A 21,236-nucleotide genomic window follows, 5' to 3' on the forward strand; every position below is an offset into this window, starting at 1 on the left:
AATTTCATCATTTTGTCTGAAATAACCACTGCGAATATGACAGTATTTGCAAGAGTTGCTGTTCGGAATTTAATGTTAACAATTAGTTCAGCAGTTTCAGATGTCACTCTCTCTTTTTGCTTGCTGATATCAACAAAGAACATGGATACAATTTTACATATTCAAGCAAGGATAACCCTGATTGACAAATAAGTTCGTTTGTTCCATAATATTTTTCATCAAACGAGAATGCATCTGAATGAGCCATGACAACTCTCTTTTCTCCAAATTCAAGTCGTAATTGTAATTTGGATACTTTATTCCATTTCCGGTAGCGTAAAAGTTGCTAACATCACAATGGTCAAATATGGATGGATTGATAGTTTGGCTGGAAGATCTGTTCTGCTGAAGTTCAAGTATAACAAATCTTGGAATGCTTTTGTCTGTGATTCTTCCAAGCGACCAGGTGAATTCTGTGCAACCAGATGGAACAAGCTGCCTTTCACATCTGTTTGACTTATAAGCCACTTGAATGGGTATCTTTTTAGCCATTAAATTCATGAAATTGTTCTTCCTAGAAATATCTAATTCAAGTCCCGGCATATAAAGTCTAAATTTTTTAAGGTCAATCATTCCTGCACTGACGCTCTCAGCTCTATAAATAGCATCATCATTTTCTTTCTTTGTAAAGTTGATGGTGTGTCTGAAACCATAAACAACTTTGTCATATGTTTCGCAAAAACCAAAAATGTGCTTCAATGGTATTCTAAATGAGAAAGCTCCAACAGATGTGGTGTCTGCAAACAAATGATCTCGCCTAACGTTGAATCCTGCATTTCCAACAAGATTTGAAGTATCCATGTACCACATCTGTTTTAATCCATCTGCAAGCTGAAATCCATAAGGATATTTCATCATTCCAAGTATGGTGGTGGCTTGACCTGGATAAATGACTCTTTCCACTTGCTCTCCTGATAATTCATGAGTAATATCGTTAACGCAATCTTGTCTGTGGCTTCGTAAACAGTACCATCATTCTTTTTTAATACTCCTTCGATGAGGATGTAAGCCTCTGATGGAAATGTTTGAATCGATTGACAGTCAATTTCAAAAGTGATCGTACCTGAAGAATTTAAATCTAGATTTGTCGTAAGGTATTCAAAAAAATCAATTTTTTCAATCCCAATGTCATACTCTGGATTTTCAATAACTCTTAATCTGTCGATATTTATCATTTTCGGTAACTCTTAATCTGTCGGTAATTATCATTTTTAGATGAAATTAAAAAGTTTAATTCATTTCACACAAATATTTCAAAAGGTTTAAAAATGGTCCTTCAAAATGTGTCAAATTTTCAAAGTTTCACGCTGCTTCAAACTGTTTCACGCAATCTTCATCCCATTTCCCATTTTCACAAGGTCTTGATTTCTGATAGCATTCTTTTTTTGTCATTTTCTTTCTGGTTATAGATGAGCCAAACAATTTTTTATGCAAATCGTAAATCGGACTCTCATCGCCATTATTTATCAGATCTGGCTTCACTGTTCCAGTCTTGGCGTACAATTTTTCTATGGTTTTTTTACCTTTGTCAATGGCCACGTCTTTGGCGGTAGAAATGGCAGAAAAGGCTAACTCTTTACCAGCAGACTTAGCAGCCATAATCGCTTCTCTTCCAATTTCGCTTTTTGCAGCATTTTTAATCAAATTCGCTGTTGCTTTTGACATGCTTGAAGCTGCCGCTTTTCTTAAAAAATTTTAATCGTGTCCACAATGCCAGCTCCTCCAACGATGTGCTTTTTAACATATCTTCAATTATTTATAATTAGCATTTTAAAATATTTGTTAATTTTTTTAAATGAGTTTTTATTACATATCGATGTATCTTTGAATTGATTTATATTGGTCTTTATTTATCTCTCCATGTCTCAACAGCTCGTCGCAAATGGATACAGCCTCGTTTCTTGATGCAACATTTCCAGCATGCCAAGCAGCGATGCTCAAGTCTAGTCTTTGCACGAGCGCGTTCGGATCGCTAGGAAGAATGATCACTCCGTTACCTTTTTTTCCCTTTTCAATACGCACTACTTTTTTTCCAAATGGGTGCAATTATTTTTCGATATTTTTCGCTTCTGGAGGCTTTTGGCTTGTTTGGATGTGAATCAGATCTTGTAACATCACTGTCGATTAGAATTTTTGAATAATTTTGCAAATCTTCATCGGTAACTTCGCTCCATTTTTTGGGAGGCGTAGATTTTGTCACAAGCTCCCAAAGACCACTTGTTCCTTCATACTTTTCTCCTCCAACAACGATATCGTTTCCGTCCACAGTCATTTCCATTTTTCCAATATACATTTTATCTTTAATTTTGTTCATTTCGAAATTTCTTTTCTTTTTTGGTCGTGAGCATCATCGTACATGCTCAAATAATAAGGCGAAATATCACCCAATTCATGCGGTTGCAAAACAGTAGACTCGAGATCTTCATTTTTAATATTGTCTGCTATGCTCTTGATCGCCTTTTCATTGCTTTCGATCAGAGGCGTGTAAATCTTGCTCAAACCAGGCTGAAAATTTGTATCTTAAATGGTGTTATTGATGCTTTCCTGATAAATCTTCTCTCTGTTTGCTATAATATTTTTAACAATCCCCTCCCTCTTGTTCGGGTCTTGTATTTTAAAAAAAAACATTGTTTTTAAAATACGTTAGAAAAACTTATACAAAAAATCATTGATTCGTTTTCTTTTATATGTTTTTAAAATTATTAATTTTTTTCAATTATTTTTTAAACATGTTGTTGAACGCTTTTATCGCGTCTTCTCTTCCTTTATTGATCAACAACTCTTTTGTGATTTCGTCGATGCTGCTTTTTGTTTTGGTCCTTATTTCTTCCATCATGGTCTTGAACTTTTGAAGCTCGCTCAAAATCAATTCATACTCTGAATCGCTCATTACTCCGTCCATTAAAGCTTTTGAAATGTGGTTGCTGATCGTGTTTAATTTTGACTCTGCAAGCACTTTCACCTTTTCGTGCTTCTCTGCTTTTAATGCCAGTTTTTTGTTGACCTGACCTCCGGCAATGGATAAAAAACCTGCACCAATGGCAACGATTGTGCTCAAAAATCCAATTCCAACAGCTCCAAGCACGACTCCAACTGCTTGCAACGCGGTGTCTGCAAAAGAAATGATTCTGAACGCGCGATGGTACTTTTTGCTGAGATTCATTCTCTTTTTCTTTTCGTTATCAATCTCTTTTTGGATCTCGCTTATTTTTTGAAGGCGGTAATTGTGCCCTTCATCCGATGAAGAACCGGATAAATTTTATCTGTGTTTTTAACTATTTCCATTTTTTTAATCAATTCATTATTTTAATTCAAATCAATGTGATTGATTTTACAAAGTTTTTCGCCTTTTTTAACAATGACATCTTCCCTGCTGTTGTTGTGCACATCCATAATTATATCATCAATGGACTCTGAAAGAATAACTTCGTTTTTGCGATAATTTAATTGATCGATAATTTTATTCATCAAAGTAACGACTGCAATGCCTTTGTCCAATTTCAGTCCGACAGATAACGATATCGTTGTGTGCGAAAGGGCTCCAAATTTTATACCCTTTTGAGCAAAAATCTCATGCGGACCGTTAACGTTGTAATAAGTAGGATGATCCAACGGTTTTATAGAAACAATAATGTTGCTCGGTCTTCTTTGCTCCAACTCTCTAATCCTCTCTTCTAAATGGCTCAATTGCAAATCTAAGCTGTGGACTTCTGCTGCGGCAACATTTTTAAGAAATTTGTGAGGAGCATGCATTTTAGCATATTAAAAATATTTTTAGATCATTTTTGCAAACTGATCAATTCTTTATTATCCACCCATGAGTTAAATGAGTTCGGACATCCTTGCCATTTAACCAATGATCTGTTCTTTTGCTTTCGAATGATTTTTTCAATTCTGTATGTCTTGATAGGTCTTTTGCATTTCCTGCTCGTAAAAAGTGCCTTGAATTTCTTCGCCATTAGCGTCGATGGTTTCATATGTGGGAGGATCCGTGTACTGAATTTTTGACACCGTGAAAACCCCCTCAGTCCATCTCGGAGTGTACCCTTTTTCAAAATTAGACTTCTTTTTAGTAATCCTCACTTTGTCGCCTAGGGAAAATTTAGGCTCAAATCTTTCTGTTTGTGCCTTTCCATACAGGTTCATCCAGACCTTATTTTTATTCTTTTCATCGCTTGCTTCGGCAGGAGTGATTTTAATGGAAGAATGTTTGGTGTTATTGTGACAACTCACCATTTCATTTAAAAAGAGGTCATTCTTGATTTGTTCAAGGTACAAAGGGAAATTGAAAAATTGAATTTAAATCCTAAAATGGTGATTGACGACCTTTCAAAAAATTATAGTGATGAAACCGATATAGAGTGTCAATTTTTTGAAACAGCCGACGATGTGCCAGAACCAGAAGATCTTAATGCTTCCAAAAATAATTTAATGATTTTTGACGATTTGCAATTAACTAAGCAAAACAAATGCGAAAAGTATTATATTCGAGGTAGACATTCCAACGTTGACTGCTTCTACCTGGCGCAAAATTATTTTATGCTGCCGAGACAAACCATCCGAGAAAACACCAATTTTATTTGTCTCTTTCGACAAGACTCTAAAAATGTGGATCACATTTATCGAGACCACGTCGCTGTAGATATGAAAAAAGAAGAATTTTAAATGTTCTGCAAGCACTGCTGGTCTCAACCCCACGGATTTGCCGTCATTGATTTGTCTTCAAAAAAGAATAATGGAAAATACAGAAGCGGATTTGACAGTTTTTATTTTCCAAAAAATACAATTTAAAAAAATGATGTTTAATGAAGAAATGCCAGGAATTATAATCGATGTAGATGGAAAATCAAGCGTAATCACAACAGATTTTTTAGATAAGATCGTTTTTGACAAAGGGAAAAGTTATGAAATGGCTTTTCTCGGTCTTAAGACGTACAACAGCATTCCAAATGTCAACAGCAAAAACAATTCTTTCAGATACAGCATGAACAATGGATACAATTGGGAAAACATTGTCATTCCCGATGGAAGTTACGACATTAAAGATATCAATGAGTATTTGCAAAAGTCTATTTCAAGCACAATAAAAAATTACGCGAATCAATGTGGAAGTTATGTTGCTGCAAATAAAATTAATTACTCTCCAAACAACATTCAAATTGGAATCAATCTTAATACTTTAAAATCAACCATTACACTTGGATTAAACTATTTAATTGATTTTAGCGTGGAGAACAGCATCGCTTCAGTTTTGGGGTTTGCTAAAAGAAAGTTAAATTCCAATTCTGAATACGAGTCTGACAATATCGTTAGAATTTCAAGCATTAATACCATCAGAATCGTCAACAACGTCATCGGGTCGTCATATATCAATGGAACCCAATTAAATTGCATTTACTCCTTTTATCCAAACGTAGGTCCAGGTTTTAAAATTATCGAGAGACCGACTCATTTGATTTACCTTCCCGTGAAACTATGTGATATTTCAACAATGGTCACTCGCATTATCGATCAAAATGGAAATTTGGTTGATTTTCGTGGTGAGGACATTACAATCAGATATCACATTCAAGAAATGAAATAAACATTTTTACAAAGTTTAAAAAAATGAGCAGATATTTTAGTGTAAAAGTAAATGTTTCACAAGGGCAGACTGACAAAATTAAAAAATTGATGATGGGTGGCAAGCCTGTTAGCATCAGACTTTCAAAAGAGGATTTTAACGGAAAAGATGTGCTGTTCGTGACAGAGAGACAACATGAAAATATGAACGCTCTTCGTCGAGGAGTAGGAGTAACCATTAAAATGAGCAAAACTCAGATTGAATACAACGCAAAAGTAAAAGGAGGATTTATTGGAGCTCTTTTACCGTTATTAGGAATGCTTGCAACAAGAGCGGCTCCAGTGGTTGCCAAAGGTTTGCTAGGAGGACTTGCTTCAACTGCTGGGTCGGTGATGGATTTGAAAAAGAATGGAAATGAAATAGAAAGAAAATGAAAACTATGAACGGAGACGGATTGTTTATAACGCCGTGGCTAAAAGGAAGTTCAATAAAAGAGGGAGCTTATCTAAAGAGCAGAAAAGGGTATGAAGCTATTGGTTCTGGTTTGCTGCTCGGACCAAACTCTCCATTTTCAAGCATCCCCTTTTTAAATTTAACTTTCAAAACGTTTACCTTGAGGTGAATGAATTTTTAAAAATAAAGTTTTTTAAAAATAATGCACGCAAAAAATCAAAGATCACAAAATGCACACCATGCGTAAAAAAAAAATTGAGCCAGAACACGCTCTTTGTAGTAGTGACGATATATTCTAAAGAGATCAACGACGTATAGAACAATAGCAAACTGTGATTTCACGTTTGGGTTTTTTAAAAACTCTCTGAGCGAACCGACGTTTTTTGAACGAGAGCATCGCCGCAGGAGTTGCATAGTTTTATTTGATTAAATTCGCAAACTTATTTGTTCATTTTCTTCTTTGTGATAATTTCTGCACGAGCGACACGTAAGAAGATTTTGCTTTTTAGTGTTTTTTGTAGTTATTAGAATTAATTTTAAGCAGAATATATTTCCATAAGTTAGGATTTCAGATAAATAGTTTAACTGATAAAATGACATTGTTTTTTGCCTTAAAATATAATTTGAAAAGCTCGAATTTTTTTTTGTTAGCGACAAAAATGGTTTTTTAATGTTTTTTTCTCGTCAAAATTAACTAAACGTTGGTACTACTTATGTTTGATTCTGATAGAGAATTTTATGCTGATAATAAATGATAGAGAAAACGGCCCGCGTTTCCAGACTATTTAAATACTATGACTATGTTCTGATAGAGGATTTTATGCTGATTAATATTCGTATAAAATCATTGGTGTCAAAATCAATGGAAAGTGCTCTAATCTGAAGTTGAAAGTACCAAAATATACAACAAATCGTTAATACGCGATTATATTAATTATTACTTACTGTGTTTGTATGTTGAAAGTAATGATTGTCTTTTAGCTATAGGTTGATAACATATTTAAAGTTAGTAAATGAGTTTTTAATAGTAATCATTATGTATAATGAACTAAGAAAAGATTATAGAGCGGCTCTATTAAAGAAAACATCGTCTCTAGAAACAGATGGTAGTGATAAGATAGAGCTTGCAAGGCTTTTTATTAAAATAGGAGATGACATTACTTTAAAAAATAGCTCAGGTAGTAAGGATTTAAAATACTACAACGATGCAGCTATTCATTATACTTATTCAATTAATATATCAAAAAAGCTTCTAGAATCTCAGAGCAATGAATCAACTAGTTCATTAGTACAAAATGTTATAGCAGAATCAGAAGTCAAGCTTAAAGGACTATGTTCTATTATATTAGGTCAAATAGCATCACAAAATAGTGCTGCAATGGCAAAAAAAGTTCGTGCATTTATCTCAGATAAATTTACAGAATTACTGAAAAAAAGAGGAGAGACTAATGCACTAATATCTAAGTTAGAGCAGGAAAATGCATACAAAATAAAAGAACTATTTGAAGACAATAGTAACTACATGAAAAATTTTTTATCTGAATTATATAAGATTGCACAAAGGATTTTAAAGGAAAATGGAATAGACAAAAAAACTGATTACGTTGTGATAGGTCTTGGGTCCATGGCTATGAAACAAATAACACTTTATTCAGACTTTGAACATGCAATCATAATAAAAGAATATAGCAATGATAATATTTTATACTGTCGTCAATTAGCGTATTTAGTCAACTTTATGGTTATTAATTTTGGTGAAACGACCATCCCGACTAGCATATATGGCATCAATATGAGTCATTTTATAAATCAGGCAGTTAGCTTTGATCTTGGTGGCAAGACTCCTTTAGGTAGAATAGATGGGGAGAAACCATATGATTTAATAGGTACCGTGGATTGGCTAATGCATTATGTAAAAAATGATCAAAATAAAATTGTTCATATAGATAAGACTTTGCCTTATATTTTAGAAAATGTATGTTATGTATATGGTTGTAATAAGCTATACAATGTTTATAGTGATGCTGTACAAAATTACTTAAGTCAATTTCATAAAGACCGGGCAATTGCTTTATTCGAGGAAGATAGAGAGGAGATAGATTATACTACATCAGAAAAAGTTGCAAGATTACCATTTGCTGGAGATTTAGAAAAGTTTGAACCACTCTCTGGTAGGGAAGAAGGTAAACCATTCGAGCAAAAGCATGAAATATACCGTTTAGCCGACAGAATGGTATATAATTTAGGTCTTTATTATAACCTGAGTAATGAATCCTGTTCTAGTGCCTGGGATATATTACAAAAAATGAAAGAGAAGAAGATATTGAATGAACAAGGATACAGCACCTTAAAAAAAGCAGTGGATTTTGCAATGTTACTCAGACTTAGAACTTATGATTATTATAAAGCTCAAGTGGAAAATATATCGTTGTTTCCAAAGGAAATATCAACAAATAAATTTATGTTTCACTTTGAGGATAATGAATTACAAGCAAATGGTGCGTTGTTTAAGTTTTATTATACTTTCTTTCCTTTTTATAAAAAAATACAAGAACTGATAAAACTTGAGCTTAAAGATGAGCAAGCTAAAAGTTTTTTTTCCGATGAATCATTTTTTTCCGATGATACTATGACGCAGGTTAGAATTTGTATAAGATTGCAAAAAGAATCAGACGCTTTACAAAAAATAGAAGAGGTTAGTAATCAAGGCAATTTTCTTCTCGAGAATCGTTCAGATGCAATAGAAATTGGAATTTTGCTAAGAAAGAGAGGGATGTATGAACAGTCATCTCAACTTTTTAATTATATCAAAAATGGTAGAGCTTGCCATAACAGTATTCCAGATATTGTTTGCGATTTAATTTTAGCTGATATAGAATCGTCTAAAGGAGAATACGACAAAGCAATTAGTTTATTGAATCCAATCTATGAATGGCTAACAAAAAATGCAAACTCAAAAGAGTACAAAGAATATTTCTTAGTTTGTAGCAATTCCCTTGCAAATGCTTATGATAATAGAGGATTAATAAATTGCAATGCTGAAGATCATGGCAATGCCATTAAGCACTTTGAGGAAATGGACAAGAAATTTTGGACTTCTGAATTTTATAATAATGCAGCACGGGCTTATTTCAATCAAGGCGATTGCAAAAAAAATAATGGTGAGTCTGTAGAAAAATATCAGAAGGATTATGAGGTAGCGTATAAATATTCGAAAAAGGGATTAAATATTAGACTTAAAGTATATCAAAATGACCCACATGATAGCTATATCAAATCTTATATCGTTTTAGCAAGGTGTGAACAATATCTAGATAGAGAAAAAGATGCTATTACTTCTTTGAATAAGGCTCTTGATATAGCAAACATAACAGAAAATAAGTGTGATTTAAGTGATATATATGCTGAATTTATGATTGTTTTTTATAAACTGAAGCTTTATAATAAAGCAATTGAAAAATTTAAGATTTTACAAAAATATTTACCATACACTGCAGAAATAAATCAGGCTTCTCTCTACTACAATGCAGGAGTTATATACGCTGCTAACAAATGGTATCAATCCGCAGAGTTTTATTACAAGTTAAGTTTAGATATAAGAGAAAAATTATTTTCCAAGCAAAAGCATGATCATCCTGACATAATAAAATCTTTGTATGGTTTAGAAGAAGTCTATCGTATGCAAGGCGAAGTGTTTTTACCTCTTTCTCCACTAGGTAGGATAGAGAAGTACAAAAAAGCATTAGCATGCGCAGAAAAGCTACGCAACCTTGAAAAAGATAAGGAAAAAGCTCTTAAAGTTTTTGCTCATGATAGTGCATTACTAGGTATTGTATATCATAAACAGTTGCAGCAGGATGCAAAAGCTCACGAATATTTCGATATATCTCTGAAAGTAAGAAAAAAATTATTTGAACTTAACCCAGAGTTGTACGCGGATCTACGGATCTACAGCGAAGTTACTACAACGATATCTGCTCTTTGCATGGTATGAAAAAGCTAGACATTGCCAGAAAACTTTTGAATGAATTGTGCAGCGATCTAACAAAATTTGGCATTGTACTAGCTTCAGAGTATCATAAAATGCTGGATCTTCTCGGTGATAATCATTAATGGTAAGGAGGATGCAAAGCAACTTTTCCATTTTTTTACATTCTCTACCCTATGGTCTATATGTTTTATATTTTTATTAAAAAATCTTTAAAATCTCAGGAAATGATTTAAATTCATTAATTTTAAACTCTTCTATAATCACTCGATAATCACTATCAAGTTTTAAGAAAAGTTCGGTGTATTTAAAGTTATTGTCTCTATCAAAAATTTCATTACAGAAAAAAACATCGAAATTATATTGAGGAAATTTTCTATTAAAAAAACTACAGAAATCTTTGCTTTGTCTCTGCAAACCAGCCATAAACTTTGAAAGTTTGACAGAAGTGTGTTTGGACCCTTAAAGAAATATTACAATACAGCCTGTAGTAATTGGATGATCTCAAACCCAGGAAAACCAACAAACATATGTTACCAATAATATTGGAGATCAAATAAATTAATTGAAAGGTTTTTTTGCTTATGAAAATCTAAAGCCTATATGTTTTTTGTGCAATTATTACAGAGTGAAACCTAAATTTTTAGAGAAAGACCTAGGTAAAATAGTGGCGCTAAGAACAATGAGTTAAAATTTCATTAAGGGCCACTGATTTTAAAACTAAATTTAATAAAAATTTTTGGTTTTAAGGAATTAAACTAAATATCATAATATTAATTATAATAATGTAATAGTAAGTTTAACATATGTAATCATATCAGTTTCATTATTTTAAACAAGGCCGTGGCTTTTCTTTTGTGCATTGAAAAAATCTTCCCAAAAAGCTATATATCATATATAATGTTATACCCTTACATTAAGATAAAAGTAATTTTAAATTTTAAAAGTCATTTTACCTAACTTTAAGCAAGAGGTCTACGCTAGCATAAATTATTTACTTTTTTAAATTGAATACCATTTTTTGGGATTTGATATGTACGTTCGGAATTAGGAACACGTGTTCCTAATTCCGAACGTACTTTTTTACCAACGCATTAGAATCAGAGTGAATATTTGGCAGAGGTCTTCGCACGAACTGACGCAAGCTTACACGTAACACAACTAACGGTTCATCTTTTGATTTTTTGGAAATTTAATTGAAAAATTTCATTTAATTGGAAAATAAATTGGTAAAGTATAGCATATTAGACTCAGTTAAATATGAGGAAAAATTTACAGTTCTTTAACATTCAATGATTTCTTTGATTGTTCGCCCTATGGTGTATTAGATCTGTTACTCAAATAAGGTTTTAACATAGTTTAAAGAATTTATATTGCATTTTTGGTTAAAGTATGAAAGAATTTAAGGCTATGACCAAGTTAAAAGTATTATCACTATGATGCACAACCAAAACAACAAAAAAATTAATGCAACAATGTCCAAATGGTACAGCTCTCAAACACTCAACCGGTTTTACAAACTCTCCCGGATTTACGAGATGATAGTCTATTAAGATTAAGTTTTTACGGCGGAGCAATTAGAAATTTAAAAGCTAAATGTTACATATTTCAATGACTTGAGATCAGTCAGCTAACTGTTTATAATTCTTTAATCACAATTTTCAGCAAAAAACTTACTTTCGTTGAAACCCTGAAAAAGTGTCAAAAACTATTTTTCTGATGTTTGGATTTTATGGAGTTTTTTTTATTTTAAACTAATAGTTGTTGCATGTAAATTCAAAGTAGGTTTATTTTCTGTAAATTTTTATTCGAAGCTCGATAATTTGGTTTGCTCAACACAAATAATTATAATAAACAGACTTTTATATATAAAAATGACATAAAGAATACTTTTTATTGCTCATCACTCAAAACATCCACCGCTTTAGGGTCTAAAGCAACGGTACCGGTAGATTTGGACTTTTGGAAGGCAATTAAAGAAACTATGAGATCTTTTTGGATCAGAAGAAAATGATATTGGTCTCCTGTAATATTTTTGTTCGAGGTTATTCCTCTATGGTTCAGTTCGAATTGATTTATTTCTACGCTTCTAGAGCAAACATCTAAAAGGATTTTTAAGTAGTTTTAAATTTGAACTCCATGACCTTATGGTTTATGTAAAGTAAGTGGCGTTTTGTGTCAATAATTATTTCAAAGCTAAATAATATGAGATGAATAAATTAGTCAAGCAGCCTAAATCAAAAACAAGAAACCATTCGGATAAGAATAACAAAACTTGCAGCAATTTTGCTGATTTGGGAAATATATAAAATAAGCAGGCAAACAACTTATGGCAAACGAACTAATTTTTGATATAATTCAAAAAACGTGACAAAAAAAGAGTTACAAATGTTAAATAAGTTTTGAACAACAGTTAAGGGAAAAATATATTGCATAAAGCTTGTGAAAATTCTCTATAAAAGATATTTCTCGATAATATTTAAACATGGGAAAGAAATGAAAAGAAAAAGAAACTATATTTATCTAATATATAATTATACTTATGTGTAATATTTTTTGTATAAAATAAATAAACTAATAATATTGCAACTTAAAGGTAATGATTAAACTTATTTCATAGTCCAAGAAACACCAACTTCAAGAACATTGAATGCCTCGATAACTCAACATCAATCATCCTTAAATATTGACAATAAAATGCTCCATAAGGAAATAAAACTCTGAAAAAAAAGATTAGATGAATGGTGGATGTAAAACAAGATTAGAAGTTTTGAAGATATTTCTAAGAAACTTCGAATACTTATTTCAAAATCTTTTGAAAGTTGAAAAAAAAATCTTTTGCTAAAAAATTAAAAAATCTCAAATCTCTATTTCAAAAAAAAATCTCTATTTCAACAAAAAAAACTTAGATTTACTAAAGTAAGAAACATGCCGTTAATTAATAACTATCATTATATCAAAAATAAAACTCAAAAGTGATATTTCAAAAACTACAAAAATGCATCAAGTCATTTTATTAGACCAGTGACAACAGAAAATTAAAGAAAATTTAAAAATAAAAACACAAGAGTTAAATCATTGTTATTCAGTAAATAGAAATTGTAGTCGTCTGCGTTCACTGCCAAACTTATTTACAATTTGTTCCAAAAATTCAGATTTTCTGGAGCGTATTTTTTCATGATGCACGCTCAGCATGCAAAGCCCAGACATAATGCTAATAATGCTTAATTATACCAAATAATGCTAAATTATATAATAATATAATGATTTGTTAAAAAACATTGATTTATTAAATACAAATTAGACATATTCCAAAAAACAAAACAAAAATTAAAATGCAGCAGGTTAATTCAAGTTAATCAAATTAAATATATATAATTGTAATAATCAACATTTAGCTAGCAAAAAACACAAGGTAATAGTATTATTAAAATGAATATAACACAATAAATAAGAAAAAAATAAATAAAAATACAATACAAACAAGAAACATTTGCCAACAATCAAAAAAACAACAGCATAAAAAAGTAAATGAAACTGACACATTAAAAAATAATTTAAAAAATTTGATCACTGCATCCAATTCTTTCTTCGTTAGTTCGAAGTTTATTTGTTTGCGTAAGAACTTTGTTATTGTAATTCGATTTCTTTTTTTTTATTATTATTTCCTTTATTTTCCTTTTTTTTTCTTCCTCTCTTCTTTTTGTTTTCTATACTTCTCCTTTATCTATTGTTTTTTTCTATTTATTCCTTTTTTATTTTTCTATGATCTATTTCTATCATATTTTTTTGTAAACTTTCATTCAAACATCTATTTTTTTTTTAATATAAAATATGCCTTTATAAAAAAGCTTCCGCCATCGTGGAAGTCATTGCATTTGATAGTAATATTTCATTTAAACTGTTGTCATTTACATTACAGTGAGTAAACTATAAATGAGTTAAATTGATAAGGTATCAAAATAAACAGTTAAAAGAAATTTTGTGAATATCAAAATTTATTTTGCTTTTCCAGGGGGGGGGGGGGGGGACTGCCCCACCTTGCCCTTGCCTGCCTGCACCCATGGAGGTGATGCACAGTCAATGAAAGTTCATTTTAATGGAAATTCAATGCATCCTACACTTGCGTAAATGTATAAACATATGTAATATATAACATGTAATATATATATATATATATATATATATATATATATATATATATATATATATATATATATATATATATATATATATATATATATATATATATATATAGTGTAATAAAGCAAGAGCTTGAAAAATTGTAGTGTATCCTCAAACTAGCTCCTTGTTACTTTGAGGTCAATTTAAGTGCTTCAAGTTAAAGCGCTCAGAAAAAATGTGCTAATGTACATTTGCATGACTAATTTACATTCAATATTGATATCTTATGTATATATTTTGAACTTTGGGAAATCAGTTGAAGCCTATTTCGTTAGATTTCCCTACAATTACAGTTATAAAAAAGCTATATTGTAATTGCTTCATAGTGAAAAATTATATTAATCTTTTTAAATAGCTGTGTTTATCTAGAAATGTGCACTAGCCAACTGACTCTTCTAAAAATTGCATTAAAAAAAAAACAGCTGACATCAGCATTAACGGCACTTAGCTGTTAGAATTTTATGTCAAAGCTCAAAAAGTATTTCAAGATCTGAGGAAGTTACAAGTTAAGAATCTGCGTCTCGTTATTTTTTTTATTCTAGACGAGACGAGACAATGATATCCAGGATACAATTTTTAAATTCCGAATAAAAATTTATTGTCCCGGTTTTTAACTTTATTCCGGGACAGTTTATTCGTCAATTTTTTCCGGGACATTTCTCGTCTCGTTATGCTTGTTCCGGTTCATTTCGAGAAAACGAATCCGAGATGCAGACCCTTATTACAAGTTGTGTAAAATATGAAAGACCTACAAGTCTTTTTTTCATATTTGATGTTTAATCTATTAAACTAAAATAAGAAATGATTTTCAAGTGCAAATACGAACAAGTCTCCAGTTTTCCGATTTGTCACAAAAGAATAAATAAGGTATCTTTTTTTACGTACACGTTTCGTCTGATAATATTGATTAGTAATATTCTGCATAAAAATTTATAGAGTTTTAAAATGTGTGTAACTTTTTAGAAACATACACTAGAAGAAATTATGTTCCAATACGTATATCCAAGGTTAGATATTAATGTCATTAATGGTTTAAATCATTTGCTGAAGAGTCCATTTCGTGTACACCCAAAAATACGCTATTGTTTTTTTATTCTCTTTTGTTTTGCTTCGGTAACCCATCTTTTTTTCTCAAGGACTTTTATATAAATAGTTCAGTTAACTAAGGAAGCACTTGTAGTATCTACAGAAAAAGTTTTTGAAATCTAGTTTTTTAGCTTTTTTGATTTTATTTCTATTTTTTATGCGAAGAAAACCGGTTTTCTTAAAATTATCTTAGCTTTTGTTAATCTCTTAGGTCGAGTTTGTATACCTATCGATCCAAATACAGCTGAAACTTTATGCAAATTCGCAACCAGCATGTAATATAGATGAAGAGGTCCACGCTTCACTGCAACTGACTCTTGAGCTAAAGCTTTCTCCGTCACCTTAGGGAGAGAAAGGAACATTTCTAATAACAAAAAACGCTAAACAGTTTCTTATCTTTCAAAAGAGCTCTTATCTTTCAAAAGAGTTCTTATCTTTCAAAACAGTTTCTTATCTTTCAAAAGAGTTTCTTATCTTTCAAAAGGATAATAAAATTTCCAGATGCTTTTTGTTAAGGTTTTGAGAAAACTTTTTTTTTTATCTGTTTTTCAGTAAAATTTTGTGTTAAGAAAAAAAATGTCGGCAACTTTAAAAGTCTACTTGAAAAATTTTTCTTTCCAGATAAAAATTTGCAGCTATTAGAAAAAGGCTGCCAAAGTTTTTTATCATTTTTGTGTCATAGTTGTTTTAAGCAGGATCTTTTTTGAAAAAAAAAAAAAAAAACCCATTACTGTTAGTTACTTTTTAGCTGAAACCAAAAACGTATTAATACACAACTCATAAAGGTAAAAATTAAAAACATCTAAGTAATTTTGTTTATATATATATAAAAAAAAAAAACCTGCAAGATGACCTGCAAGAATATTTCTATTGTGAGGGCGGGGTTTATTTATAATTAATTAATTTAGTGATAGATAATAACGCATATTTAAAGTCACTCAAATATCTTTTCATGCCAACTCTTCTCATAAGGTTCTTTAAAATTTCCATAAATTTTTCTCATAATATTCTCTTTAAATCTTCTAAACTCTTTTCTCATAAAATCCTCTTTTAAATCTCAATGATAATGCTAGTAATAATAATAATGATGACAACAATTATAACTATTGATATTATGTTATTATAATAATAATTTTAATCAATTACAAAATTATATTGTGTTAAATATTTTAAATGACTGTTCAGCATCATTTCAGTACCATAACATAATTAAGATGTGGAAAAAAATATGGATTCTTAATCACTAGGAAATGAGTATTGATTGCTTAAGCCAAAAATTATTAGTTTGCAAATTTTCAGCTTTTAAATTTTTGCTAATCACAGGATTATTATAAGTTATTTCTTCTCCCACTTTTTGTTTTCATTCCTTATTACAGTTCTACAATTAAATTTTGTAAATTTTTTTTTTTTTTTAAAGCCTTGGTACCAAAAACAGATTATTTTTTTCGCGGTAAAAATTGTTATTTTAATTGGTTTGTGGAAGTTTTTCATGATCCATGTGTTGAAAATTTCTTCGATTCGTTGAATGTTATAGAACTCTTTAGATGATAAATGTATTGACAATTTCTTTCATTCGCCACAAATTTAAAGTAATTGATGAATTCGGCTACTTTATTCTGCCATTTGAAAAAATACCATTAAGCTAGAAATCTAGTTTTAAATGATCTATTTTTTTTTTTGGGACCTAAAAAATTTATTGTAAAGATTCAGCATTTTACTAAATTTAGTTAAAATAGTGAGTTAGTCAGTTGTGTTCGTTATCTAGTTAACTGGATTATTTTGTCAGTTTCGTTGTTAGCCTCGTTAACATAATTTCTATTTTGTGAGTTTTTCTTTTTGGTGTCAGTTTTATTATTTTTAAGTTAGCAATATATATTAAACAAGTGAAAAATGTTTACATTTAAAAAATTTCGTTGTCCTTTGAGAATTTAAAATTTTAAACTTTAATTGAAGAAAGGTTCGTCGTGTGGTTTGACTTGAAAAAAGTTGAATTTATGATTTCACTTATTCATTGGGTTTCTTTATCAAAATTATTTTCCATGTGACAAAAGCTCATCAGCAGAATTTTAAGAAATAGAATCATTTACACTTGTGTTTTAGTTTACTGTCCGTCGAAAATTGACTTTGGCCTTCTGTTCAACTCAAGAGCTTTAAGGAAAAATTAAAATATCCCTTTAGCCTTAACTAAATACTTTAATCGTTAAGTTAAGTTAACGATTAGAGTAGGAAAAAAAAATCTGTTCTTTTAAAAAAAAGTCTTCCATTTATTTAGAGACTTAATTTTGGTTTGATTGAAAACTCAGATAAAATTAAGAAACAAGGAAAACATTCCAGCCCTCATAAATCAAAAAAAAAATTGTACAATTAACAAATTTATATTCCTTTCAAGACACCCACTCTCAACCCTGTCCTTCAAGAAACTGAAACATTCCCTACGACATGTGATTTTTGTGGGTCAGCATTTTACAACAAACCAAGATTTAGGTATGAAAACTTTCAAAGCGGAATTTTTAAAAAAATATATGGAGTTAATGCCTCTGAGCAACTATTAAATTATCGAACCCATATTCTGTATAAGTATAACATCGTTAGGGAATGTCAATACCAAAGCTCTGGTCTTTTAGACCAGTTTGAAATCAACTGCAGGATTTGCTCGCTTTAGATTTTGGTAAAGCTGCTGATCATTTGAAATTGCTGTCCTTAACAGGATTTTCAAATGATCTGACAAAAATGATTTGAGCGAGAATTCAGCTGTGGAATCCTTTATGTATAGTGGTTGGACGGTCATACTGTAGTTCCTCTAAGGCTCACAACAATACAAAAAAGTAATAATGCAAACTAAAATTTTAAATAAACAAAAATATGTAAAGAAACTGAAAGATAAATAAAATTACGATGTTTTGCTTTAAAGCTGATTTTGATTTTATTTCTTATTTTTACTCATTTAACTTTTTATTTATTAAGGCTAAAAATATTTCTGCCAAATTTTTTTTTATTTCCTCTTCTCTTGATGGAAGTTGTATAAATTTTTCCTTGCTTGTCAAAATAACAACAGGTTCATTTCTGTCAGTTGCTTTAAGTTTTGAGCAGCGTGCTCGTTTCTCTTTAAAACCTGTAAATAAAAACAAAATGACGGCACTAAATAGAGGCGTAATTAGCTCAGTTCCAAAAATTACGGAGTTCCAAAAATTCCAAAAATCACGGAGACAACTGAGGGTCATCAGTTAAAAATAATCAAAACAATAAAAGACAGTGAAATAATATAGTAGACCTACAAAATGTAGAGAAAAAAAGTAGGCCTGTTGCAAATGCGCCGTAATCAATGACACTGTAAGCATCAAAAACTTGTTTCAGAAAATTTCTTTACTAGACCCTTTTCAAAATTTAAAAATGTTGATCAACTAATGAATTTTTATCTAGTTTATGATAGAACAAAAAAAATTCATGGTTTTAGGAGGCATAGCTTTAGGAAGGGGGGCAGCTTGGGGTCGGCGTTTGTTTGGGTTAGCTCCAATTACCCTAATTTTTTGCAAGTCATCCTCATTCAATGCCATTATCAATATAATGGAAATTTGAGTATGCCCCATGCCTTTTAGCTACCTACCTTGAACCACAAATATCCTGAACACTCCCTTAAAATACATAATTTTTCCTCATGCTCCAAACGAGAAAAATTTGTTTTTTATAGGAGGAAATATTTTCTGAAGATAAACCAAAAAAGAATGTCTGCAAATGTCTTGGGACATGTACCTATGCACCATGAACATATATAATATATAATTACATATTGTTATATTATATATTTTTTCAATAGATTATTTCAAGCATTAACTTTTCTAAACAAAATTTAGTATTAATCAAAGTATATGGGTTTCAAATGCATATTAACTTTAGGCAAATTATTTATTTATTGACTATTATTAAGTTTAAATCTTTTTTCGTACAAAAACTAGAGTAAAGTAATTAATTGTAGAATAGCCAATTTCATTTCAAAAACATTAAAAATTTTTAAACCTTTCAACAGTGTAATTAAGATCTTTTTTGGCAATCACATCGCGCAAATCACATGGTTTGGAGCCGAGACAGTGCATATTTAAGTTGGAAGTATTAAAAATGACGTCATCGAAAAAGAAATTATTAGTAAAAAAAACAACTATTGTCTAAAATTACTGTATAAAATACAGTAATTTTAGGCGCAAAGCGTATGGGATGTCTTGTGGGACCAAATAATCTTAATAAAAGGCAACTTAATGAAATATATCAATTTTTGGATTAATCATACTTTAATATACTTTTGTAATTATAAAAATAAATATATTTTGTAATGATATAAATAGATATATCCCTATTTAGATACTAAATAAATAGCTGATGACACTGAGAAACAAGAAAATAGTTTTTTTGAAAAATAACTTAAAAATAAAATTGAGGATTAATAATACGAGCCAAATTTTTTACATGTTTTGTTTCGAGGTGCCTTATCTCGATTATAAAACCTTATAAAGTAAGATATTCTCATATAAACAAAGTTTCTAGTTAGACTTTCTTTCAAGAGAAAGACATGGTCAACAGGTTCATTATAAAAGTATGCAAAATTGGAATCACTTTTTATTACTTCAATAGTCTGTTGTATATTTCTTTTAGTTAATAGAATTTTCATTTGCGTTAGAAAACCAGTTTCCATTTTGTGAAGCAAGTTTTGTAAAAATATGTTCAAGTTCTTTCAACTTTCACTTGGTGTCAAAGTTGAAAGAACTTGAATATATTTTTGACAAATTTGAATTTTCTTTATCAAATAATAAGCAAAAAACCTCTTTAATCGAGTGTGAGAAAATTAAATCACTTGAAACATTTGGTAATACAAAAGTTTCTAATTTTTTTTTTTTAATAATCCAGATGGCTGTTTGAAAATCACTTGTTTATTTGCAGTGATTTGGTTCTCAAATACTGTTGGTAATTGAGTCAATTGTAGCATATACATTCAAAGCAGTAGCAACTTAACTACTAAATATTTGTACTGTTGAATATATGGAATTATTACTATAAAAGTAAACAACTAGATCTTTCCATTTTGTTGATAATCCATGTGCCATTAATTCTTTAATTTGATTCACTGGTTTGCCGTTAAATTGAATTCCAATGACCTTGTTACTGTTTTTGTCAAAATCAAGAACTTGATTCATAGACATTTCATCAAAACAAGGCTACAGTTCCATTCCAATTTTGTCATGGTGTCTACTCTCATTTTTAGTAAAGCCATAACCTTATTGGAAAATCCAGGTTCTAAGCTCCCAAAAGATATTTCAAGAAACATTAACACCGTGCTTCATGCAGGTTCAAGCACGTAAAAACTCTTCTAAGCATTTTTAAAGCTTGTGGACTGCGATACATAATCCTCAATGCTAAAAATTAAATTTGAAAGTTCAACGTTCTTTCCACGCTTGTTTATACCATTGATGGCTGAACAAAAGGCTGGCATATTTAATATTATTAGAAGTATATCTGTAAAATTATTTTCTATAACTACATATATATATAAAAAAAGTAAACAACAGTGTTTCATAAAATATTATGTTTAGAATTTGGTCCCGCAAAACATCCCATAACCCATTGTACAGACAATTACACTTAAATATATGAATATTTAGCCGAGTTGGCAGGCATTGATCTATATCGAGCTTCTTAACTCTACTGGATGTTCTTTGAAAAAACTTTTCTGTTAGAGTTTAAAAGCCTAAATACTTGTTTAATTAACACACCACTTGCGTCAATCAAGAAAATTTCATTTATAAAGAGTAAGAATCAAGAAATAAATTAGGAAAAAAGCTCGATGAAAATCAAACAATTTCTTTTCGTTTCCAATACTTTTTTTGTCAAGTTTTTTACGCACTTGTTCTATTTTTACCATAAGGCAAAACTAAA

At 30.4% G+C, this 21,236-nt stretch overlaps 1 protein-coding gene across 2 annotated transcripts; it reads left to right on the forward strand.

Annotated features, from left to right (window-relative positions):
* Positions 1-6,420: 6,420 nt before the first annotated feature.
* On the forward strand, positions 6,421-16,041 carry LOC149894267 (uncharacterized). 2 transcript variants are annotated; one of them, XM_090076173.1, is made up of 3 exons: positions 6,421-10,170; positions 15,192-15,235; positions 15,526-16,041. In XM_090076173.1, the coding sequence occupies exon 1, from the start codon at positions 7,092-7,094 to the stop codon at positions 10,047-10,049; it is 2,958 nt and encodes a 985-aa protein (XP_089932299.1). In that variant the 5' UTR covers positions 6,421-7,091; the 3' UTR covers positions 10,050-10,170; positions 15,192-15,235; positions 15,526-16,041. The 2 variants fall into 2 exon arrangements, 1 of the variants encoding a protein (XP_089932299.1); XR_016449021.1 differs by lacking the exon at positions 6,421-10,170 and adding an exon at positions 14,405-15,095.
* The last annotated feature ends 5,195 nt before the right edge of the window (positions 16,042-21,236 follow it).

Source organism: Hydra viridissima, unplaced genomic scaffold (assembly GCF_058129835.1).
Source record: "Hydra viridissima isolate aposymbiotic clone 2 unplaced genomic scaffold, HvirCarnegie_v1 scaffold_1, whole genome shotgun sequence".
NCBI classification, from domain to species: Eukaryota; Metazoa; Cnidaria; class Hydrozoa; order Anthoathecata; family Hydridae; genus Hydra; species Hydra viridissima.

Bases quoted from the DNA above. Each gene is read 5' to 3' on its own strand.
- LOC149894267 (XM_090076173.1), top strand. From the start codon at position 7,092: ATGTATAATGAACTAAGAAAAGATTATAGAGCGGCTCTATTAAAGAAA.